The sequence below is a fragment of the Ciconia boyciana genome, chromosome 3, assembly GCF_034638445.1.
Source record: "Ciconia boyciana chromosome 3, ASM3463844v1, whole genome shotgun sequence".
NCBI classification, from domain to species: Eukaryota; Metazoa; Chordata; class Aves; order Ciconiiformes; family Ciconiidae; genus Ciconia; species Ciconia boyciana.
Genome location: NC_132936.1, coordinates 119,370,755 through 119,397,271, shown reverse-complemented (window position 1 = coordinate 119,397,271; position 26,517 = coordinate 119,370,755). Strand labels below are relative to the sequence as shown.

The following is a 26,517-nucleotide window of genomic DNA, read 5'->3' as shown; positions in this document are numbered from 1 at the left end:
CAGCTTTTCATGACTCATCCTGACACCAAGATTGTGGTTTCATGCTCTCAGTAGCTTCAAATGAAATTACTGTTAGGCATTATTCTGTTGGGTTAGAAATCATTTCAGGTGTGTGCAGAAATAACCAGCAATATACATAATACCTGTAATAAGGTTTTCACAGTATATTAATCCCTTTCTCAGATTGATACTGAACTCTGACAGCCCTTTAAATCTCAAATAACTTGTGAGAAAAAAAGAACTATTAACTTTTAATGAAGCACCAAAAAATGTCTCAGGCAGTAGAATGGGTGATGAGCTTTAAATACTTCATGTCTTGCTACAGAAAGAAGCTGGGGACCTGGAGTAGATAGGACCCCTCTCTGCATGTGCCTAAGCAAGCCAGACTTCCGTGATTCACACTGCTTGACATAAAAGTGCTTCATAGTGACATACTCTGGTCTGTACGTATCTGTTTATGCTGAGATGGTAGAAATAAGGAAAAGAAGTCTTTTAGGTAAAAGTGGAATTATGGGAACTGCAGAGGGAAATTCTTGGAATCATTCTGCCTGCCATGGAAATACAGGGTGAAATGCCAAATTGCCAATGACAAATGGCAATGGCAAAACCACCACAATAATCAAAAGGGGAGACATGAAGGAGCAGGATTCTGTCTGTGGCAAATGAACGGAAAGTAATGTTCACTGAAATAAAAGGAGCAGAAAAAAGAAGATGCTGAAGAGGTGATACTACAAATCAAAGGGCTTTGTCAACAGAGAATAACAATGACAAAGGAAGTGCTGACAATTTAGCTTAAATTTGAGACTGTAGCTGTAATGGATGAGGATTAAATTTTTTAAGAAATGCAGCATCCAACTTTTCCTACTTAGACCTCCAAAGAAGTCGGCAGATTTTCAGAAGGATGTATCTCCTACTGAGACACTTCAATTAAAAAGCTGCTTCATTTCCAAAAGCATTCTGCAGCTCATAGCACCCACTGAAAAGAAGATGCACTAAGTGTATCTTTGAGTAAGATCCAAAATAAAGACGACTGCCTCTGAAAATCCAAAGGAGCAACAAGCCTGACTGAGATATAGGACATATTAAGCTCCTTTTAGATGTTTCTAAATTCAAAGGCTTTTGACTATGGAGTATGAGTAAACCAGTTCTTGAGGAAGAGACCAAATGCAGACTTCAGATCTGGATCAGAGATATTAAAATGAGGAATTTAAAGCAGGACCATTAAAGTTCTATCTGGTGCAGCTAAGAAACATTTAATAGTCTCATACAGAAGACATGACCTCTACATTACAAAATTTCTTCACCAACAGGCCAGGAAAGCATTTGTCAGAAATTATTTGGGTATATGTAATGCAGCCCAGGAACAGCAGTATAGATCAGATGATAATCCTGAGATCTCTTTCCAAAATGTTGTTCTATATGAGCCATATATTATTTCATCTTAATTCTCTTAGAACAATGTTCAGAAATAAAGAAAAACTGTCTGCCTTCTGCAGTTGTAAACCTTGCCTAATAAGTGTTCTTTTGTACAATGGGCGCAAAGGCAGAAGCAGAGGAAAATTTCCAATTGCCAGGTAAAATCTCCAGTTTTTAAGTTTGAAAAGGCATTCCTAGAAATTCCAAGTAATTGCAGTAACATTCGTTAGAGGCCAATATCAAAACAGAACATTTCAACTGGCTAAACTGATCTTTATCTCCAACTGGCAAAAAGTTTCCAAACACTGATCTTTGCTATTCCATATATGTGGCATAGAACAGACAAAACTTACAGTGCTGTGGCTTTTCAGGAATCTCTGCAAATGGGTTTGACAGTCAGTCTAAAATTAAGCAATCCCTAAGAGCTGACTGGGACTACTGTGACAGGGAAGAGTGTTAGCAGAGAACAAAGCTGGTAAGCGAGTGGGGCAAAGGAGGCTGTCTCAGTGATCTTCTGCCTTGCTGCCACAGCAAGGAGATACATTGCCGCACGCTGCCACTGCCCACATCTGGCACATTACTATCCACCAAGCTGTGAACATGCCCAGGCAGGATTTGGGGAGAAAAGCACTTAACATTTGCCTTTCAGAGGCCTTCTGCTCAAGAGAAGGGTTTGTGGTAACAGGCATTTGCCCTAAGGAAGGCCGAGTTAAAAAAAGCACAAAGCCTAACACATCCAAAAGAAAAGGAAAAAAAAGTAATATTTAAGAATTAAACAAAACATTGAATGTTTAAAGACTGAAATGGGTTTTTTTGTGGTCATTCATGTCATACTACTGTGGCATCAAAACTTGTGCACAGTCCCTGGGCTGGTCCCTGCTTCCTGCACTGCCCCAAATACTGTCACTTTTGCTTTAGGTAAGATGGGCTTCTCCAGTAAGGAGTGCTAAGTGCCAGCTAGGAATATAAACTTCTTATAGCTATTTCTACATATTTCATAGACTATTGTTGAGGGCAGGGAGTGTGCTTCTCACAGAAGATTGCCACACTACGCTGAGCTGAGCAAAATAAACACCATTTTCGTACATGATCACAAAATGATGAACAGAGATGAAGAAAACAGGAAATACAAAATGGAAGATAATTTAAAGTTTTTTAAAAAGAGACAAGTAAAAAGAAAGGAGCTTCTGCTTGGAAGAAAGTCACTGATTGCCCCTGGGTCACCTTGCACATTAAGCGAGCTCTGTGCAGCTCTGCTAAACCTTGTGCCATTCAGCTGTGAGATCTGCCTGAATGCCACTGTCCACAGAAACCTGTGCAGCTCTGAAAGGAAAAGACCTTTTCGACGAAAGCACCATCTCTGCTGTTCCAACACCGCTGACAGCTGTCTTTGTGGGGTGTCACTATGGTTGCTGACAGCCTGCTCTGCTGCTCCTTCAGATGCTTTGCCCCTTTTCCCAAGCTGAGAAGTGATATGCTCAGTAAGGAAGAGGAAAAAGGTGGTAAGAGGGAAGTTAACATGACGACATAATCTATTAATGAAGTCAAACACTTCTCTGCTCTCTCCTTCTCAGGACTTTTCCACAGCCCAAGTCACCATTGGAACAGCTGAGTATGGTGGGATTACTCCTGTGTGCACATTTTTGCCAAACTCCATCTAAAAGTCACTCTCCTCTAGTACCACAAGGCATGTTTTGACGTATTAGAAAAATATACCTAACTCTTTATGTAAGCAAGTTGAGTGTCCTTTTGAACATAAATGTCAGTTACACACTCTTAGATTTAGTAAAACTCCTGAGCCGAATGTCTGGTTGGAATACTGAGCAGAAATACACATGGTTGCAACTCATGTGTGCTGCTACCTTTTGTTTGTTTTTCCAGAAAATCACAGGATGTCTGATGCTTTTGTCACATTTCACCAACTGATTTGTATTAGCAACATTTGTAAAACTCCAGCTATAATTTATGCAAAGCTTATGTAAGTCCCCTAGGATTAACTACCTCACTCAGAGTCCAATTTATTTAGCAATTAGGAAAAATAAGGCAGTAGCTGGTGAGTTTGCTGTTTTGAAATGAAAGGCCAGAGTCCTAAGGTCTGTTCCCAGGCTAAATGCTAGCTTTAGAAACTCATTATTTGAAAGTCTCTAAACAAGTACTTTACATTGCAATTTTTTTTGCATCACTTAGCCTCCAAATAACTTCCTTGTTCAAACTGTGAGCATACTAATGAAAAAAACAACCAACCAGGGATATAAATTGTTTACATGACAGTTTTCAGAATCAGCTTTTCTTTCTCAGCCTGAATTCGTCAAACTGGTAACACTGGTTTCAGGAAATGCACTGTGTCACTGTGTAAAATGTTGTGACACCATTGGGGAATCACCAATAAACACTATCAAGGAGAAACCTTGTCCTATGCAGAAATCCAACACCAGAATCATGTGCTCTCTACAAAATATGGAGACTTTGAAATACAATGTAATAGAGCGTAATCATGTGATAAAATGGATGTCATACATGGGCTGTGGGGAAGGATCTCTCAGTCTCTGCAAGCCTTCCAGTGCCCCATTCCCAGGAAAAGGAGACCTGCAGGCTGCAAAGGCCCTGGGCTAGGCAATGCTGGGACAATGAAAATCCCAGCTGTGCACAGGCAGATGGCTGCCCAGGCCATACCTCAGCCTGGCTGCCCCAGGGAGCTGCTCCTTCAGCACATTTACACCAGAAGTCACAAGAGACTACGGTTTTTGAAGGCAGCCTTTGGGACTTCTTACACAGCACCTGCAGCTGGGAAATCCTCCTGTGTATACCCCATGGCTTTAGAGTCCTTCCACTACCACCCCAGCCCTTGTAGCGGAGCAGGTTACCAGGCCAGTTATTGAGGCTCTAGACCCAGCTTTTAGCTTTCACTCTGCCCATTTGCCTGTAAGGGCAGCCCTCAGGACCAGTGGTTTCACTGTCTATTCAACAACTTCTATTCAGCTACTACAAAGCACTGCCTTGCACAGCATATGCAAATCACATCATTTCACAATATTACTAGTATTTTCTGAGGAACAGCTTGACACATATAGCACAATTACTTGGAGCACAGTGGATGAACAACTGCTGGACAGAAGCTCCATATCAAGCATGAAGCGCAGATCTGGAGGGGCTGTAGTTACCACGGCTCCAATGCCAACTTGCCTTGAGTCAATGGGGATAGACTGTTCTGCAGCAGCTGAGGTTGTGGCCTAAAGGAATATAAATAATTGGGTATCATGTTGCTTGATTAACTCACTAGATAACTTAATGTGAGACAGCTGAACAAAGTCTTAAAGAGATCATGCACGTTCCTAATGTAAAGCTTGCAAGAGCTCCCTTTAGTGTACTAGCTTTTCTTAAGGAACATTTAAGGTTTATGTGACCCATTTTAGGGATCTTTTTGATGTGATTCTGATGTATGCTGTAAGTTCACTTTGCCTCTCCCTATACTTACTATATTTACATTTTTTGTGACAGAATTCAACAAATGTTTAATTGTTGAATTGTACAATCCAAATGTAGATTGTATCTGATTTCCTCATTGTTAATTTGGTTGCATATTAAAAATCCCTTAATGGCTTTTCACCTATTACACTGACTGTTAAAAATAAAGCCAAGCAAAGTATTTGCTGTCAAATTCTTAATGCTGTCTGCTGGTTCCAAGACAGTGAGGACTCTCTGGCCTTTCATAAGTTTTCTGGAAGAAATGTCACATTAGTGGCCCTTTTACCCCAGACATATTGCACATTAACAGATTTCTTTCCTTATCTCCTTCTTCCAGAGATAAGTGCCCACTAGCTCATGAAAGCCAAGTCTTGTGAGCGTGCATTGTAGGCCACATATTTTAGGTTTTCTGCAAATCTTCTACGCTCTTCATGACCTTCTACAGCCTCCTACAGTCTCATCTGCTGGGGACTACATAATGTGTCCCAACTATGCATCTTGGAAAATGTCAGCTAATGTGAATAAGACCAGAGATGCAGAAGAGGAAAGGGGATCTGCTGTGCATTTCCTTTCCTTCTGGAGAACTGGGAAGCAAGAGAACTGCTCCCTGGGGTGTGAGTGCTTCAGAGCAACGAGGAGGCAGCATTAGCAAAGGACACCAAGTCCTTCAGGATTCACTGCCATTTTTCTGCTCTAAGTAATTCCCTGAGAGGGCAAGGAAAGCTGTCAGGGGTCCTCTTATTTACGGCTATTCAATGTTTGACCCTCCTTCTGCAGGAGCTGCCACAGCAGCAGTCCTAAAGACAATAGCCATGGAGAGATCCACGGAGAAGGGTCCCTGGGAAAGTAGTTCACCCTCCTTCCTCCCCCTCCTCTCCACTGAGAGGTTTGTATTTTGCTTCTGTGTCACATCAGGTATAGGTAGCTGCTGCCCAGCACAGACAAAACTCAAAGAGCAAGTGAAGACTGGGGTTTTACACCTTCCATGGTCAGGCTTCGTAACAAAGCTGCTCCGTTGATTCGATGCATTCAGGGGGTTTAAAGCAGGGAAAAAAAAGGGCTGTGCTCTATTGTCTCCGTATTGCACTGCCTCTTTAAAATCAGAAATGCACGGACAGCTTCAAGGTGCCTCCCACTGAGAAAAGGCTTTAGATGCATGCACAGAGACAGCAGAGCCATCCTCCCCTGAACTGCAGGGCAAACCTGCTTGGGAGAGAAATGATCATTCAGCGAAGTCCTCTGGCTGCTTTCAGTGATCCTTTCTCTGCTCCAGTGACAGCAGCACATTTGCAGGGGAGAAACCTGGAGGCTATCCCCAGGGTGCCCGAGACCTCCAAGAAGACAAGAGCAACTGCAGGTACAGTTAGCTGATGGTGTTATGTCAGTTTACGGATGATTGAGTTGTCTTTATTTATTGTAATGCACTCTCTCGGTATTTTGCAGGGAAACCTGTCTGAAACAGATACTGCACCTTGCTTTGACCAACATACAGATTTTGCATCCAAGTATTTATTTCGTATTTCTCTTAAATTAATGTTCACATTTCCAGGCAGCTGTTGGGGTGTCTTGTAAAGCAGTCAATTGTTTGAACTGTTGTTTAGTTTCAGGCTTTGGCTTTCTGTTATTCTGTTGTTCTGCAACTCTCAGTTTGAAAAGCAACGTGGAGACAGAAGTTGTACAAGAGAGTTTCTCTCACAAATGTATTAAGTGTTGGTACATCGGGGGCTGAGGGTGGTTCCAGGGAAAGAAGGGGGCAACAGCTCCACTATGCAGATTGTCCTTTGTAGCCGTAACGGACATTGTTCAATAGCATTTGACACCCTGAAGACCTACTGTCTCAAAGCAGAAAAAGCGGTAATGCCCCCTGATTCCCTTCTGGGATGGGGTGGGACTGTCCTGACAGCTGGGAGTCCGGTGTGAGGATTCCCAGATGTGGCATGGGAAGATGCAAGAAGACAGCCCTCTCAGCATTTTGATACAGAGTAGAGGCAAAATTAGGGAGTAGATTAGATTTTTTCCCTCAGTGCAGAAAATGAAGAAATTTTTAACATTTGGTACAACCAGCAGTACAAAGAGGGGAGCCTGCTCCTCCCCATCTTCAAAAATTCAAGGCACTTTGTCTTGCTTAAGGAAGATTTTCCCTTTCACCTCAAGAGCCTGTTTGTGTAAGCACTCTCCCTATGAACAGCAGATTTGCCTTCACAGCAAAGCCCTACAAGGTGGTTCACAGGACAAAATCTTGTCTGTGCAAATTGGCAGAGCTCCACTGGTTTGAGAGAAGCAATAATGGATTATGCTGGCTGAAAATTTGTTCCCCCTACTCAATTAATGGCTGCCAAAAAGGAAAGAGCTGGCTTTGCTATTTTCTTGGGTCTTGGCAACTCTTACTTAATTAAGAAATCTATTTAGGAGCCTGGACATCAGTTCTCCTTTCATTCTCACCTACCACATCGCTCTGAGACATCTAGCATAAAGCAAAAACTTTGTCCAAAAGGCACATTAGCTACATTTCAGCAAACTGAGGTGTCATTTTATTTTAGTTTTTTTACCTTGCACAGGGATGACAGCACTGTGGGCTTGAAGGCTGGTGGAGGTTTAAACTGGATTTTATACTCCCATATTGTCATTTCACTGTGTGCTGAAAACAAAATTTCATCACTGGTAAATAAAACTTCTGGGTGTAACAACCAGTCTATTATGCAACTCAAGGGATTTAATGATAACAGAAGCATCCTTTCACAGGGTATTTCTTCCCACTGTGCACAGCCAGCAATATTGCTGTGGGGCAGTAAGGTGGCTATTGCTTTCCCTCAAGCACAGTATTTTTGCTGTAATTTCCTCTCAGGAAATGTTTTCCTCTTTTTGTTTCCTCAGGAGATAAATGAGGCTGCTGCTCTATAATCTCATGCGGACAAAGACAAAGGTGACTCACTGCTCAGAAGGAAACTTTGGATGAGGTCTCTCGCCTCCCACCGTCGTGCCCTGCCACCCTGGGTAATTCTAACACGAAACCAAGGGCCAGCCAAGCCACATGTGTCAAAAGAAGACAGACATGGCGATGGAGCAAGCTGAACATAACCCAAATGCTACTGTCAACCTCAACTTTGCTGCAATCTACAATCTCCACGATGGGGATTTAACCTCCTTGCGAAACTTCTCCTTCCCTTTCAATTTCAGTTACAGTGACTACGACCTGCCACTGGACAGTGAAGATGACATGACCAAAACCCGCACCTTCTTTGCAGCCAAGATTGTGATCGGGGTGGCTCTGGTTGGCATCATGCTGGTCTGTGGCATCGGCAACTTCATCTTCATTGCTGCTCTCGCCCGCTACAAGAAGCTGCGAAACCTCACCAACCTGCTGATTGCCAACCTGGCCATCTCAGACTTCATTGTGGCCATTGTGTGCTGCCCCTTTGAGATGGACTACTACGTAGTGCGGCAGCTGTCCTGGGAGCATGGCCACATCCTCTGTGCCTCAGTCAACTACCTACGGACCGTCTCCCTCTATGTTTCTACCAATGCTCTCCTGGCTATAGCTGTTGACAGGTACGTGGGGTGCTGTCACTGCACAAGGAGATGGCCAGAGCTTCTGGGGTGGGCTCTCCAGATTTCTAGGTTTTTAACATGCTCAGCTGTTCTGTAGGATCTGATGTCAAGGTAGGTACTACACAGGCCTGGGTATCTTGTTTCATAAAAATCTAATCACATGAGGTCATGACATTACCCTGGAGAAAACTCAGTGGAAATTTCTTGATTGAACTTTTCAGGTAAAAAGAATGTTGATTTATTAAAATGATTTCTTTTTTCATAAGAATATGCCTGATTCAAGTGTAGGAGAGGATTTATGAAATAAAGGAAAGAGGAGAAAGAGAGAGACAAATCAGAAACACCCAGAGACGAGGGTGTTCATCAGCACTGTATAATCCTGATCCAAACCATACATCTCTAAGAAACCTTCACTACTGGCCTACACAGCTTTTCTGAGTCTAACCTCTTCTATAAACAGTGAAGTAAATACTCTTCAGCAAGAGAAATAGTTGACTGGTGATACAGAATTTGACAGGTGAGTTTCCAACAGGGTTATTGCCTTACAGGATATTTCTTTCTCCCTCTAAGGTATTTTTCCCAGTTTTTGTTTTGGTGTGGAAGAGAGTAGAAGGTAAGACTTCTATCTAGCTTGCAAAATAAGAGTTCTTATCCTCTGTCGTGCCCTACTGAGAAAAACCAACAATCATTAAATTAACCATTTGATAGTACTGAGGTCTTAGCTGCATGCTCCAACCCAGAAGTGGATGCTTGGTGAGTATGGCCAGCACTCTCCTCTCCATTAAAATACTCTCCTCTCATGCCCTCCTCTCTCTTTACACACCTCTCTGAGGATGGCACAGTGGCAAGCCAGGAAAGACTCATGGGTCATTTATGACACCCGTATTTATGGCACTGTCCAGAAAATAATAAAATGCTATACCAACCTGGTTTAGCAGAGATTTTCCTACGGCCTTCATAATGGGGTAAGCAGAACATAATGATATCCACCTGCAGCTTTATGCTGCAGTCCTGAGATATTTCTATGCCTGCCTCTCACTCCAGGAATTTTAACAATATAATTTAATTGTATTCTTTCTTATGACTCCTGTTCTTTTAGCCTCGTGTACCACAGACTCTGACGGACCCAGGCACTGAGGATCAGCTTCATGCTGACATAAGTCTGACACGACTGACTCACAGAAAGCCAGAGACCTGCCGAGTAAAGAGAAAGGCTGTCACAACAAGTCATCTTTTGTGTACAAACACAATATACATCTCTGTATACCCTCTGCATATATACACTGTATGATTCCCAGCTCCCCTTCCCTTTTTTTTTTTCCAATTTCTCTCATGTGCCATTTTATGCTCTAGTCTAATGTTGTATAGTTTTTGGTATGATCCAAAAGACAGATCAGGAGCAGTTAACCCTGCTGATGGTTGTATAGATACAGCTTGTGCATGGCTGATTCAGCTGTTACTGCTGTCAACAGAAGTCTGTGGAAAGACTCTGGGGAAGTTCAGAGATGTTTTGCCTGGTGTGGGGGAAAGGACAATCAGCTCCTATGAAACAAATCCTTAACAAGCATCTAACAAAACCACCTTTGAACAGCAGCTGAGGACTCAGGGTTAAGCTTCTAAACACTGTCGTGTATGCATTACCATTTTCTATTTCTTATCTTTTTCAACTTCTGAAAAATGTTCTTGGAAAGCTCTGCTAGTGCATCCCAGGTTGATGAAGTAACATGGGTCATTGAGCCCTTATGCCTGCTAAGAAATCAGAAGATTTCTAGCATATCTCCCCATGCATCTTTAAAAACAATCCTGGAAAGGATTAATCACTGAAGTTTGTTGTAAGAACACACTGTTTTGGTTTCACTGCCTTTTTTTTGTGTGAGCTTTTGACTTGGTGAACACAGAGAAACCTCATTCATTTAACAATCAACCATTCCATGTTGGTTATGTCATGTGGGTTGTTGACTTCGGTCTCTAAAAAGAACAGGCTTCTAACAAAAGTCTTCCCATGTTTAGATCATTTAAAAGGGCTCACCTGTGTAGAGAGGGTAAGCCTGTTCCACAGGATTTCCCTCGAGTAGGACTCTCTTTCATCTTCCTTGATATCTAGTCACATGAAACGTAGGAATTTCACATATTTAAGGCCACATCTACACTAGAAAATAATGCAATGTGAAAGGAGAGGATCTGAAGCGCAAGAGTTTGTGCTAAGGGTCCAATGTCCACACTGTAAATATTTGAGGGGGTTTAGCTTTAGCTGGGTCCCCAGGACTGAACACCCATGGGCACTTGGTGTGTTTTATGTATACTTTTGGAACACATCTTCCAGGGAAGTTTCATCTGAACTCAGTTCATGTGCTCCAGGACCACTCCGCAGTAACAGCCCAAGTGTGGTATGCAATGACAATCAGGAAAGCTCCCTCCCGACTCTCTTGTAGAGATTTACCCCACACAGCCAAATGTTCTGCTGAGCAGATATGCATACTTATGAATGCATACACATACATTATCCCACAACCTTGTTTCCACAGGACCCGATCTAAAAATATTCATTTATCAGCTCCACAATGAGGCTGAGTAATTCTGCTGTCACTTGACATATAGCCTGCACTATTAAGAGCGATGAACAATTCATCTGCTTCCAAGATCTGGCTGATGAAAAGCGCCACTGACTTTCCGTTTTATTTTAGAATTAATACATCCTGTGGATGCTATCTATGTATAGAATATATACAGATAGAAAAGCCTCTGAATGAATGAGAAATTCCACTTTTTGAAACAATCCTTTGTGTTAAATACAATTGTACTAGGAGGTCTGGAGTGTCTCTGACAAAAATCTCCCTTCAGCAGAAATATCCTTATCTTTCTGGGACAGTGTACTCTAATGTTAGCTCTTCTCACATCTATAGCTTCTTAAAAAATCAACACCACCAACCTCTAACCAAACAAAAAACCCCAGAGTGAATGCCATTTTGCCCTAGCCCCTTTTTAACTTTATCGAGGGCAACTGATGGATCTTGCAAGTAATGTACCTCCGTTTCTCCACGCTTCTTTGTGAAACACTGCAGTATACTTTGCAGCTTTACAGTCATAAGGACTGCAAATACCTAACTCAAGTTTTATGTTTTGGCATATTACTTAACACAGCACATTTAAGATTAATTAGCAATAGTCACCTCCAGCAGATGAAACAAAAATTTGCATAGGCAGAAAATGGATACACAGTCCTTTGTTGGTGGTTTGAAAACATGCTCACCTGTAACCATTCATTAGCATCAGCTTCAGCTCTCTGCAGCCCATGGAATAACCAAGAAAATAATAAAAACAGTTACATATATTTGACCTCTTGGTATAAAAAGCATATTTAAATTGTTCTCTGCCTAGGGAAAACATTTTCATGTTTCTACATGTTTGTCTTTTTACCTGCAACTGACTAGGTGTATATTACTGCGTGTTTCAAACTCTCACTTGAACACGTGCTGTCCACCGAAGAATTTCCAGATGCTGTATCATGGCACGTCCCAGATACGACATCACTTGCATATTTTGCTAGGTCCTGCAAACATATTTGTCAGTAATAGGAATATTCCCTCTCTTTCTCCTCTTCCAGTCTTTCCGTAACTCCCAGACATGTGATCTGTGTTAAAAAGTTTGTGATACAAAATTACAACTTTTTCAGTTTGATCTTATTAACACATGGAGTTTAAGACATGTCTCAAAACCATCCTCAGACACCCTAATGTATGCTCGTATTTTCAGACTGCCAAGTACCCACTGTCCTAATAAACCCTTCAGCCACTCGCTCCAGAGTTTCTGCCTCGATTTAGGAACTCGGCTCTAGGCTGCTACTTCGGAAAATTTTCTTACCTCTCCTCACAGACAAATTTGTCAGGCTCTCTCCTTACGAATGACAGCAATTGCCTTCTGCCTAATTCTGTCCACTTGTATTTTGAACTGTGTTCTGACTAATACTGTTTTCAGACTTCATTTTGAATGTATCTGTCTGTTCTAGGTATCTGGCCATTGTTCACCCACTGAAACCACGCATGAATTATCAAACAGCAACCTTCCTAATCGCCTTGGTCTGGATCGTCTCCATACTTGTAGCTATCCCATCCGCATACTTTGCTACTGAAACGGTGTTATTTATAGTGAAAAACCAGGAGAAAATTTTCTGTGGTCAAATTTGGCCAGTTGACCAGCAGATGTACTACAAATCATACTTCCTCTTCATCTTTGGCATTGAATTTGTTGCACCTGTGATTACAATGACCTTGTGTTATGCCAGGATCTCTCGGGAGCTTTGGTTTAAAACTGTACCAGGATTTCAGACGGAACAGATCAGAAAGAGGCTTCGATGCAGAAGAAAAACTGTTATGGTACTGATGTGCATCCTGACTGCCTATGTTCTCTGCTGGGCACCCTTCTATGGCTTCACAATTGTCCGTGACTTTTTCCCCACCATCTTTGTGAAAGAGAAGCATTATCTTACTGCTTTTTACATAGTTGAATGCATTGCTATGAGTAACAGCATGATAAACACCATGTGTTTTGTAACTGTAAAAAATAACACCATGAAGTATTTCAAGAAGATCATGTTGCTCAGATGGAGATCAACATATAATGGAAGCAAATCTAGCACAGATTTAGACCTGAGAACAAGTGCAATGCCAGTCACAGAGGAGGTAGACTGCATAAAACTGAAATAAATTTTCTGCAGTTCTAATCTCACATATTTTGGAGAGGGGGAAAAGAGGAAATAATGCCTCCTCAGCAGCTTCTCCCTTGTCTGTGGGAATACCCACCATTGGTGAGAGCCCTCAAAAAGCAGCCGACTATGCATTTCCACAAGAACTCTTTTCACTGGACTGCTGTATAATCCCATAACTCAGACTGATGCTGTGCTTTAGTTCACCCATCCGTAAATTTGGGATGCAGACACTCGTTTTAGTTGTTTAAAATTTAAGGTGAACAAAAAAGTCTATGAATGCATTAAAGCATATTACAAAGATGGAAGAGTTGACTGCTGATCCTAGCAATGATGCCTCTTTGTCTCTTCTTAAGAGAAATCTTTTAACCCCTTTGAGCTTATCATTTGTACCTTTAAGCTATTTAGTGTCCTTTTCCTTCCGCTCACAAGAGGAAAGATGGCAAAAAAGCCCATTTTGCTTCATGTCACTCTTTATCATCTCAGTTTACCCCTCACAATTAAGCTCCTTGAAGTCTACAGACCACCAGCTTTCTATTGTTCAATGTGCAGCATGCTCTTATGAAAGACACGTTCTCTACAAAGCTAAATACTGCTTCACAGTCTAGTGAAAGCCTCAAGTCTCTTCCTGTGACACCTTGTTTAAGAATATTTTATCAACATTCCACTCTGTAGTTTTATGTAGAATGCTATTCTGTTTATTATGTGTTTGGAAATGGCACAGCTACATATTGAAGGGACCTGTTCCCTTCTCTCACCTCCAGGCACCCTACGGCCAGCTTCTGCTGCCTTGAGTCACTGAGCTCTCACAGAATCAATCACAAAATCATAGAGGTTTTTGTGACATCTCCAGATTGTCTAGTCCACGCCTGTGCTCAAGCAGGGTCAGCTAGAACAGGTTGACCAAGGATTGTGTCCACTTGGGCTTTGACTGACTCCAGGGATGCAGACTCCACAGCCTCCCTGGACCACCTGTACCAGTATTCAACAGCCCTCACAGTGAAAAAGTGTTTTCTTCTGTTCAGATGGAATTTCATGTGTTTAAATTTGTTTTTCAGTGGGACCCATAAAAAAGAATAGCATGTTAGTGGGAAAAAAATTCACCCTGCTGAACCAGGCCTAGACATCTTATCAAGTTTGTGTACACCTTCAAGATAAAGTACAAGTAGGGCCAAAATAGCATAGAGATCTTGAGACGATCTGTCCTTCTGCAAGCAATGGAGACAGACTCTAGACTTCAGCAAGTTGAAGTTGAGTTGCTCATTGTCTGGTCAAACGTGAGGCAACAACTCAAGATGAATTCTGCATTGCCTCCCCCAGTGCTGTTTTTACTATTCTGATTTTGTGCCATTCCAGGACGGGTGTTTCTTAACTGATAATCGTGATAAAGCAGGTGACAGTAGCAGTAATACGTACTCATTTAAGCTACACATAAGATGTCATGCACTTTTGTGTATTGAAATCAAGTCTTTTCTATTGTGATGACAAATGCTTCCTGTTTTAAAGTATGTGGTACCGCCTACTTTTGGAGTAAATGGCTTTTGTAAATAATTTGTCTATTCGTGAATTTAAAGTGAGCAGCAAATCCTGCTAATAAAACAGTAAACATGGAGTCAATATCAGCATTGTGAATTATTTTTGACATTTTTCCCTTAGCCATAATTTTCCTACCCAAGTGACTAATGTGAATTATCCCATTTCTGCTAAAGAAAAACTACCAGGCTGACCAATTAAATTTAATGGCAAAAGGATATTCAAATCCATTAAAGTGCTCAAATCCTCTCGTCATTAGCTGCTCTTAAAAAATACACATTGGAGTGTATACACGTCATAATTTGCTCTGTTAGGCAAAACAATTACTGAAATCATTCTTCAAAATGACATTTTTGAATAGGGATAAGTACTAAATCCATTTGTTTCCCAGCCTGCCAAAGAAATTGAAAGGACCAGAGAGTTGGAGTATTTCATCATCAAGAGGCTTAATCTTGTAATTTCTCCTGAAATCTCATGGTTTCTTCTGAAACTATGCACCCATATTTATCTCCTGAAACCCATACTAGCTATTGGGGATTAGCTAGCAACACTACCTGTTATTAGAGTGTCCCGATACTCTTTCCACCTATTTTTCCTAGACTTTTCTTGGTGCAACAAAGCCAAACAACTGACAATTTTCCACACCTGGAAATCCACCTCAGGCTGAGTTATTTAAAAAAAAAGTTCAACCCCCACCAAGCAATATAGTATCAGGCAAAAACTGGGGGAAAGAATTACTTTAAAATTCTGGAAATCACTCTGAGAGCTGCCCAGTGTTCTCAGCCATCACCACATGGTGATGTCCCTGTGAAGGGTAGTAAAGCAGCAGCTGCCACAGCCCCTGTTGCGGATTTAGGTTTTGGGGTCTGCAACATTGCTGTATTTTGACATTTTGAGGTCTTCCCAGCAGCAAAGCAGTGTTTCAGCCTGAACCACTGGACACGGCAGGAGAAAAAGCTGTGCTTTGCCCTCAACTGCATTTGTTGTGAGCAGCATCCCCCAAAAGAGGAGGATTCCCACTGAGGAAGGCTGGCGGTCCCCTGTTTCCTGATCAGAGCAGCCAAGCAGTCACATCGCCCTTAGCCTGCATCTGCACCAACTCCAAACACCCCAAAACTAGTCACAGGCTTCAATTTCAGGGACCAATGTCTGCTCCTAAACTGAGCTCCCCATAGGGCCCAGAGCCCCCAAGGGCCTTGCATGGGGACAGAAATCCCATGGAGCTTTTTTGTCCCCATATAACTCATTTCATCTAGGGAGTAACAGGGTATGGCCCCCTCCATCGGCCAGGGCCTGCCTGCCACCCATGAGTGCACTTCAATGGAGAATTTACAAGACTCTTAAAGTCACTTAAATACTCCCTTTAAGTGCAGAAGTGTGCAGCGGGGACAGGCCCCAACCTGAGTGGCTCCCTCGGGCGGGGGGGAGCAGGCAGGCCACGGTCCAACCAGAGCACCTGAGGGTGGGAGCCAGACCCCACAATCCCTATAGCTTAAGTGAGTTGTGCAGGGAGAAAAGAACAGAAAGGCTTTTTTGTACCCACACAACCCAGGCTAGGGAGTGTGGGTGCCAACGGGTACTCCAGAGATGGGTGCTCCCTCGTCTCCCTGTCACGTAGGGGCTACCCTGCTGCCTCCTGCCCGGTGCCTCCCTGCAGAAACACTTTCTCACTCACACTGAATGGCAACATTTAGTGAGGAAATTGAATATGGACTGCACCTACCTGGAGCTCTGCTTGCAAGAGCCATGCTTAAACAGAGAAAGAAAAGCACAAGCTGGGAGGAAGGCAGCATCTGTCACGGAGGAGAAGCAGCCCCTTCCAGCACAAGCTCTTACCCACTGGAAGGCAGATAAAACCTCTGCAGCCACCAGCTGCCCACTACTATCTCCAGTGGCACAGCAGCAGTAAGGACTTCACTGTGCAAGAACTGTGGGATGTGTCAAGGATGAGGAGCGGGTGGGGGTGAGGCATCCTCCCAAGAGCTGTTAGCAGGGTTTAGATAACCATGTAGTGAACAAACCAGATGCCACCATGTCTCAGTTGCGGCTTGCTCCAATTTTTATTGCCAAAAAGCAAAAATATGGTGCTATCACACCGGATTCCTAGTGAGCTGTCCTCCTGTGGCACAGCTCCCAAAACTGCTCCCAAAACTGCTCACTTCCTTCTGCAGCAGCTCCTCCAGGGATAACTGAAAGTAAAATCCAGTCCCTGCTCCTTCACACTGGCTCTCCCAAAAACAAAAAAAACCCAGGTGTAACTGGAAACTAAAATGGTGACCCTGAATGGCTAAGAGAGGATTAAGAGAAGAAAAAGCAGTTATTCTCAGCAACGGACACTGAAAAAATAAAGTATTTTAATAAAGCAATAGCAGGAAAAGAAACTCCAACCATTGTCTCTCTACCAAAGGAGGATTACCTGCAAAACCCCAGGCCAGGGTGGGTCACAACAGCCAGGATGTGAAATTTCCCTGAGGACTGACTGACTCACTCAGGTGCTCAGACTTAACCGTGCTCCTTCTTCTTTCAGCCTGGCAGCCTTTCCTGTGGCAACAGCACCCTCCAGCTGCTGCCTCTGCAGCACAGCATCACACGCCTACTGCATGGCCCTGAAAACTGGGCCAGCTCAGCCAGCTTGGAGACAGGGCCATGCAGATATTCCCAGGATTCCCATGCCTCCAACAAGCAGCAACAGATGCTTCAGCTTTCGGCACTCAGGCATCTAGGTACTTACCCAACACTTCTGGTGTCTGCATCCTCCCTCACTCCCTGTGGCCGCAGAGCTGTGACCCTCGCTGGGTGCTTGGGCTACCCTTTCCAAACACTCGGTATCATCTGTACTGAAAAAACCCACACCATTGAGCAGAAGAAAGCACAATTGAGACAAGACAGACACTACTCCCTTTGGACTCACCAGAGATCCTGTTTTCTCTCCTCCGCTCTGTTAGGATCCTGTTTTGCAGACTCTACCCTAACACATGTTGCCAGGAAAAGCCCCAAAACCACCGATGAGACAGGGATCACTGCAGCTTCCAAAGTGACCTTCCTAATACCATCCAGAACAAGAGGATGAGGGACAAAACCTGATATAAAACTACCAAAAGAAGCATGAATAATAAGAACCAACACTGAGCACAAAGTTGCTCAAAGCACAAAGACGCCTCCCTCAAAACCAGGACTGGTTTTGTTTCCAAGAACAACTGGGCGGCACACTGAAGGGCTGCTCCCGGGTGGTGCGGAGAAGGACTCCTCCAGCGCGGCACGGTGAAGGACTCCAAGAAGAGCCAGGCGGCACAATGAAGGACTCCTCTGGGATGGCGTGATGACGGACTCCAAGAAAAGCCAGGCAGTGTGATGAAAAGCTCCAAGAAGAGCTGGGCAGCACGATGAAGGGTTCCTCTGGGGTGGCACAGTGAAGTGCTCATCCGGGGCAGAGCAGTGAATAGCTCCAAAAAGAACTGAGCATGCAATAAAGGACTCCTCCGGGGCGGCGCAATGAAGGACTTCAAGAACAGCTGGGCAGCACGATGAAGGACTCCAAAAAGAGCCAGACGGTGCGATGAAGGGCTCCTCCGACTCTGCACGATGAGGGGCTCCTCCAGGGCAGTGCAGTGAAGGACTCCAAGAACAGGCAGGTGGCATGATAATAGACTCCTCCAGGGCAGCATGATGAGGGGCTCCTCCAGGGCAAAGTGATGAGGGGCTCCTCTGGGACAGCATGGTGACAGGCTCCTCCAGGGTGGCGTGGTGACGGGCACCAAGAAGAGCCAGGCAGCGCAATCAAGGGCTCCTCTGGGGCGGCACCATGAAGGCCTGCTAGAGGAGCTGGGCCACACGATGAAGGACTCCTCTGGTGCGTCGCGATGATGGGCTCCTCCACCACGGCGCGATGAAGGACTCCTCTGGTGCAGCACAATGAAAGGCTTCTCTGGGGTGGCACAATGATAGGCTCCTCTGGGGTGGCGCACTGAAGGGCTCCTCTGGCATGGCGTGATGACTGGCTCCTCCGGGGTGGAGCAGTGAAGGACTCCTCTGGGGCAGCATGAAAAAGGACTCCAAGAAGACCAGGGTGGCATGATGAAGGAGCCTGGTGAAGAGCACCAAGAAGAGCCAGGCAGTGTGGCGAAGGGCTCCTCCAGGGCAGCGGGATGAATGGCTGCAAGAGGAGCCGGGCTGCGCAGTGAAGGACTCCTGAGGTGTGGTGCGATGACGGGCTCCTCCGTGGCAGCATGATGAATGGTGCTGCCGGCAAGCTGGCGACAGCGGTGGGCAGACACCACTGGCAAGCTGGCAATGGCCTGGCAGACACCGCTGGCAAGCTGGCAACAGCGTGGGCAGATGCCGTGGGCAAGCTGGTGACAGCCTGGCAGACACTGCTGGCAAGCTAGCAATAGCATGGGCGGACATCGCCAGCAAGCCAGACGCAGCATGGATGGATGCCACTGGCAAGCAGGCACCAGCCTGTGATGGGTATTCGAAATTCAGTGGGTATTCCGCACCCCCTACTATCAAATTGGATGGTAGAAAGTGCTTACTGAAAGGGCTTACTGAAATGGAGCCTTAAGCCACAAAAGGCCAAGTGGGATACTCGACTTTCCAAAATACTTCATCAATTGAATAATCAGTATGGGCCCACTGGGAGCCAAGCACTCTTTACAAAAACTAAACCTCATGCTCCACCTCCTGATGAAAGAAAATATCCAATAGCATTACTGCCAGGACAACCTGTCATGGTAACTTTACCACAAATTGGAGCTGTACCTATGACTCTAACTAAATCTCATGGCCCACTTGCCTGGGAAGCTACTGACAGCAGCAGTGCAAAACACAGAATTAGTGCACGATGGATTTTTCCTTCTTTTTAATGGGGCAACCTGTCCGGAAAACCCCACCGTGACCAGTTTGTTTTACCCTTTTATCTTGCAATACAGATTTTGATAATACTTGCTTCCCCACGAATGCCCACCTGTCTCAACTTAATTGTAATCAAGAAATCAGCCACAATTGTGTCAACACAGATAAGCCACCTGTCTTGTTACTAACAGACAGCAATATAAATGTGACTTGTAAAGCACAACCACCTGTTAATGAGGGATATACTTATGTTATGATTATTCACAGTAACTCTTACACGTCATATAGAAAATGCTGTAACATAAGTCATTGCTCAATACATGACACAGTGAAGGGACACTATGATGTTAAAATATCATGCAAATGGAACGCTCTGAAGGGACGCAACATAATACTAGGAACAATAGCTCTCAGAATCACCAAACCTATCACAATGATGTCCGTGCCTACTCTGAATACTCCCCTAGTTTTACTAAGGAGCCTTACTCAAAGAACCCTAGAGAAGCCATGATCCCAAGCCTGTGTTACATATACCAGAAGTATGGGACTAAATTCTAGACGACTTGGCCCTCTTAATCACAGTAATGCACAGAATCAAAGTATATTTAGAAAGTGAATGGAGCAAGGATCCTAAGGGTTTTAACCGAATTCTCCGACTCTGGGGAGTGACAGGCCAGGAAATAAAAGCAGGATGTCAGATAATCAATGGATCCACCTATGAGAAGGCATCTCAAATCGCTGTGAACATTACATCAAACCCAATAGCAAAAGATACAAAACTCTGCGCCTCTGAAAGACTGAACTGTTGGTACAATTTTATCCTAGTACAACCTGTCTTTGCAGTATGCCTCTGGGTTCACCACAACATGAGACGACCCACCTTATCCTTTAAATTTAAAACAGACATTACTGAGCCTAGTACAACAACATCCGCCCCAATTGTAAAGGATAAGAAAACTCTGTCCCCACAAATTTCTAAAATTGGACCCTATGCCATCAAATATACAGGCCAGCAACAAGTGCTATTTAATCCACCATGGTCCCTCAGACGAGTGGAACTATCAACACAGATCAATATCTCTGCAATTAAACCTACTTGCTGGCCATTCCTAAGTGTGTCCCATGCAGGATGGTTAGCATGGTTGCATGGATGAGCCCTCACCTCCCCAAAATGATCAAGAAGAGATGTGACTGGTATTTTAGGAAAAGGATTAGGAGTATTAAACAACATGGACACTGAAGTTTTAGCAAACAAAATAAGCTCAGCAACAAGTAATTTACACAAATTAGAATGTTCATTGCAATCTTCTCTATCGGCACTGGGAACTAACAAATGTCTCTTATCTGATATATTACCTCAATGGGAAAAAATTAATTAAAAAGACCACCAACTAATTGTGGACGCACTAGGTGCAGCCCAAATTAATGTCTCTCTCGCTCTTAGTTGTATTCAAGCTCAATTGTGGGTACAATCTACTCTGGCAGCAATTGTAAGAGAAAGTGAAGAGGGCACCTTACCCACTGAAATTAAAAAAGTAATCTGGGATAACGTAACTGAATCTGAAAAGAAATTCTAATCCTAGTAGCATCTAGTCAATTTTACCTATGACCCTATTGACAAGTAAAGCCACAGCTTTTGTTCTAACCAAACGCAATGCTTCGGTATACCCCATATGCCCAATCATTGCACTGGGATTAAATCACAATGGAACTGTCACCCGTCTGTTAGAACATAAGAGTATGGGCCCAACAAAATCGGAACAAATGGCAAACTACTGACATTGATGCATGCATTGTATGGAAACAACAGTGATTTACTTGTGCAAGTAATACCATTAAGGCCTAAGACATTTGTCTTGACACAGAACGATGTGTTTGTCATTTTGAAATACATCCTAATGAAACCCCTGAAACTGTACTTGTATACGTTGGAAACGGACGTGTTTGTATGAGAACCCTTGGTGATTCTGTACTTAAAGACAATACCACTGTAGATGTATACAATCACTCAAATATTTGTATTTGTAATTTTACCAAATTACTGAGATGCAACTTTAACTATTCAGCTCCTGTCACAACCCACCAACTGGTACAATCTAACTATACATTGCGACGAAGGGCTCCTCTAGGGCAACGCGATGATGGGCTACTCAGGCGTCAGGCGATGAGGGGCTCCTCTGGGGCGGGGCGATGAGGGGCTGCAAGAGGAACCAAGCTGCGTGATGAAGGGTACCAAGAAGAGCTAGGTGGCGCAATGAAGAGCTCCTCCTATGCGGCGTGATGACAGGCTCCTCCAGGGGAGTGCAATGATGGGATTCCCCAGGGCAGCATGGTGAAGGGCTCCTCCTATGCGGTGCGATGATGGGCTCATCTGGCGTGGCGCTACGAAGAACTTCTCCGGCACAGAGCAATGACAGGCTCCTCTGCCACATTGCGAGGAAGGACTCCGCCAGGGTCATGTGATGAGGAACTCCTCCGGGGTGGCCCAACGAAGGGCTCCTCCAGTGCGGCGTGATGATAGGCTCCTCAGGCATGGCACAACGAAGGGCTCCATCAGGGTGGCACAATGAAGGGCTCCTGCAGCGCGGTGCAGTGAAGGGCACCAAGAAGCGCCAGGCTGCGTGATGAAGGGCTCTGGGGCAGTGCGATGAAGAACTCCTCTGGGGCAGCACGACAATGGGCTCCTCCAGCATGGTGCGATGATGGGCTCCTCCGGGGAGGCACAGTGAAGGGCTCCTCCTATGCAGCGCGATGAAGGGCTGCAAGATGAACCAGGCTGCGTGATGAAGGCCTTCTCAGGGGCGGCACGATAATGGGCTCCAGAAGAGCTGGGTGGCACGATGAAGGCCTCCTCTGAGGTGGGACGATGAGGGGCTTCTCCATGGCGGCACAATGAAGGGCTCCAAGAACAGCCAGGTGGCACGGTGAAGGGCTCCTCCACGGTAGCGCAAAGTGTAGCAACAGGCTACACTTGGCTTTCAGTCAGGTAAAGGAATCAGACAGCTGGCTTTGAAGGGCGAGGCGGCAGCAGCAGAGCCAGAGCATGAGCACAAGGTACCACTACACTAGCTTGTGAAATCTGGACTAGGTGTCAGCTAAGCGAGGCATTTGTTTCTACCAAGTTTTGCTTCTGTTCAGCTTTTCACTGTCAAAATACTCTGTCTTTGCAACTTGAGTTTCTTACCTGAAGCTGGAAAGTCACCCAAGAACTGGTCCCATCCATATATAGCAGAGAAGCGCACTTGGTGACCAGTCTGCTCTAGTCTCCTCATCTTAGTTTCAAGCTCATCACAAAATGCTGCAAGAGAAAAGCCACATTACTACAGTCTGTTCCAGAAGAAAAATAAAGCAGAGACATTTACTTCTGGGCTGCCAAACACCAGAAGCCAGCAAATTCTGTAAATGGGGACCTAGAGGGAAAGCAATGAGCAAGCCAGTGCACTTTAGACCAGACCCTACAAGACTTTCACAAGTGTGAGGGCAGTGGGGTCTCTCTGAAAGCCCCCTCCTGAAAGCCCCAGGCACCACCTCCTCTCCCTGCAAGCAGCAGGGATGGCAGAGCAAGAGGCACCCACACCACAAGCAAAGACACATTTGTGACACTGCTCTGAAAAAGCTGACTCCACACCACCTTTTCAGTCAAGCACCACAATGCTGGCCAGCACCAGAGTTAAGCCTGCTCAGGCAACTCCTGCTTGGCTCGGGTGTGATTTACATACCCTTCTCTCCATGTCCAGCACAGGAAGACTGGAGCACAAAGCCCCTCCCCACCCCCCCACCCCCCCCCGTGTAGCTCAGTGCATGGGCCAGGCTTCATTTATTCCACACAAATAATTCTGTCTGAAGAACAGGTTTTGAATGTGCTTCCGTTCACGAACCTTCTTACCTGGCCCTTGTTTCAATACTAAAACAACTCTGTTAGTTTCCAAATGCCAAGGGTTAGTTTCCAAATGCCAAATGTTAGTTTCCAAATGCCAAATTTCCAAAGGGCCAATGTGTAATGACCTCTTTTGAGGTCAAAAGAGGCAGCACCTGGGGTCTCCAGTCTCTGACTCTAGTGCTCAGCCTCTGAGCTGCTGGGGCCTCACACTTAAAACACCCAGTGTGACACCCATATTACACGCCCTGGAGCACTCCTTGTGCCTGTGGCAGCTCCGGGCACAGGCTCCGGACCTCTAGGCAGGCTGCCCGCCGCCTGCTCCCCGCAGGAAAGCGGCTTTCTCCCCTCGCCAATACCTCAGGACAAGGTGTCCGCTCCCTCCTCCTCCTCAGGGCAGCGCCGCTCCGGCGCGGCGGCAGCTTCACACTCAACGCCCCGCCTCGCCTCGCGCCGGCCGTTACCGCCCGAAGCTTCCCGAAGCCGCGCGTGCACCCGCCGCCAGGGGGAGGGGAGGGAGCTCCGGGGGAAGAAGGGGGTCGCCGACAGCCCCGGCCAGAGGCGAGAGCAGCCCGGCAGAGCTTCCCCCCACGGCAGAGCCCGCCCCAGGGGGCAAAGGCTGGCAGGGCACGGCAGGTAAGCCCAGCGTAGCTGAGCCCTGCCCAGCCCCGACGGCCCCTCACTTCAGCCCCGGCCAAACCCCACCTGAAGCAAGCCCCAGCCCCGCGCTGCAGACCTGCTCCGGCCCCTCCTGGGCAGGGCTTGCTGAGGCGGCTCTGCCCTGACACAGCCCGGCTCCAGCCAGGTCTTGGGCACGGCCTCCAGGCCAGCTTCCCTGGGACGGGACAGGCCCTGCCTCGCTGCTGCGAGGGTGGCTTCCTGTCCCAGCTCTTTGGCAGCCCTGGGTCAGGCCAGGCCTAGCTGCCCAGCGCTGCCCATCCCGACACAGCCCCAACACGGGGGAGCAGGAGGGCTCGAGGCCGCAGGGAGGGCTGAGGCCACGCACAGCTTGGTGCGGGAGTGGCAAGGCCCAGTCAATGCTGGGTTTGGTTCCGCCTCAGCTCTTTCCCCGAGAGGAGCCTGTTCACATCAACAAGACAGGCACATGAGCCGGTCAAAACACATAGCGGTGGGTGTTGCAGAGGGCACCATGTCCACAAAGTCCTCCTCACCACTGACTGGCAGCCACAAAGAGGACAGTGGCGCCTTTGACCCGCTGCAGAGAGGGAGGGGATTTGGCCAAGCCCTGTAACGCTCTTCCGTGTCAGTACCAAAAATGTTCATGTTGACTTCCTAGAACAAAACTGTAACAGAATAAACTGGGAATAAACTTGGTAAAGCTCTGTAGTTGAGCATACAGAAATCTCTCATTCCCTTGTTGTCCAGACACAACTTTGGTTTGTCACAGCAGGATAGTGAAGAATTAAGAGGCAAGAGGAGGAAAGAAAAAGTAAATTAAATTGAAAATTCATTAATTTAATTTTAAAATTAAATAACATCATTTTAAGTAAAGAGTTAAATTTCATTTCCCACTCAAAGAAAGTCATTATCCAATAGTTCATGTGTATTCAGGCAATCACAACAAAAAATTACAACAAAGAGGGGGCTGTGCTAAAGGAGCAACAAATCGGTTTCCTTCTCTGACAGTGTAACACCTTGTCACGGGCAGGTACCTGGATGTGGACTACCAGAAAGCCTCCACACCCTCTCACCTGATGTTCCCATAAACAGGCTAACAGAGGTTAGTCTCGATCAAATTACTGACAGTTGATGGAAAACCACTCCTGAGAGGCATGCCTGGGCTGAGGGGCTTCTGTTAATTCTCATCTGAAAAAAACACTGTCTGTTTCTGAGGATGACCCTTCAAGAAAGACACCAATTGGAAAGCATCCAGAGACTACAACTAAGAAGGATCAAGGTTTCAGGAAACATGGTCTCATAGGATTAATCATAGGATGAATGGACTTGTTTAATGTCAGGAAGAGAAGGCAGAAGAGAGGTGTGTAAGGGCCTTTAAATATCTAAAAGGATGCTGCAAATGAAAAGGGAAATAACTTCTCCCTGTGCTCCATGTTGACGACAAGGAGGAACAGGATTGAAGCAAAGGAAATGCAGTTGAGGTGTTTCAGAGGCAGTTTGAAAGAGATCTATGGTATCATGAGTTAAGGAGGAAGAATTACGGTTTGCACCTCATAATGCAAGGAACGGAGAGCTTACACATCTTAGCCCTGTCCTATGAAAACAGATAGGTACCCTCTAAGGTGACGGCCAAAGAAAAGGTCTTCTTATTCACTTCATTTAAAGTACTGTGTTTCAAAATACTTTTTTTTGGGGGGGTAAAGATTTCACCAGTCTATTTTTTCAGAGCTAATAAGCATATATTACAGGGTAATTTGATGCAGAGACTACATGGTGAAATGTTATACTCTGCCTTTTGGAGGCAATTAGCATAGATTGGCCTTTTATTATTTCACTAATATACCTACAGAATAAACTATAATCAGAGTGAGTCTAATCATAGGACTCCCTCTAGACTTGGCCCACTAAGTTGTGGTGCATTCATGACTCGCTGAACAAATACTGGGTAACTCGACATTTGAGGGTCTGCTGAGTGTCTGAGTAGTCTCATCTGTACCTCAAACGGAGTAGTTTCATATTCCAGTATCCTGGAGTTACAAGTTCATCCCTCCAGAAGATTAAAACTATATCCTGCTGTTAAGGAAAGAATACAAGAATGGGAAAATATGCTTAAACAGAGATAACTTCAATCTACCAGTATAGAGCAGCTTGATTATGGCTTTGACTTTCCCACTGTGTGCTGCTTTGGTCATACATAATTTTTTCAGTCCTGATGTATCAGTAATAAAACTTGATCTATTGTGCAAAACCAAGAATTACTTCTAAATTTGCTTTTGTGACTACATATCTGACTGGGAGCCTCCACTGATAAAAAGCTATTTCTACTTTCAAAGTAAAGGCTACTAGCTCCAGGGAGCAGCTTAAATAGCCATTGACAAGATAACGCTATGATACAGAATGCTTCGGCTTGAGGAAGCATTCTGTATCACAGAAGTCATCAGGCACTGTAAAAAAAACCCCACCAACTAGATTCTTTCTGTATGAA

The 26,517-nt window shown here is 45.1% G+C and overlaps 1 protein-coding gene across 1 annotated transcript; it reads left to right on the top strand.

The window, feature by feature from the left end:
- Positions 1-7,930: 7,930 nt before the first annotated feature.
- On the top strand, positions 7,931-13,133 carry PROKR1 (prokineticin receptor 1). The gene is made up of 2 exons (XM_072858559.1): positions 7,931-8,430; positions 12,437-13,133. The coding sequence occupies exons 1-2, from the start codon at positions 7,934-7,936 to the stop codon at positions 13,131-13,133; spliced, it is 1,194 nt and encodes a 397-aa protein (XP_072714660.1). The 5' UTR covers positions 7,931-7,933.
- Positions 13,134-26,517: the final 13,384 nt, after the last annotated feature.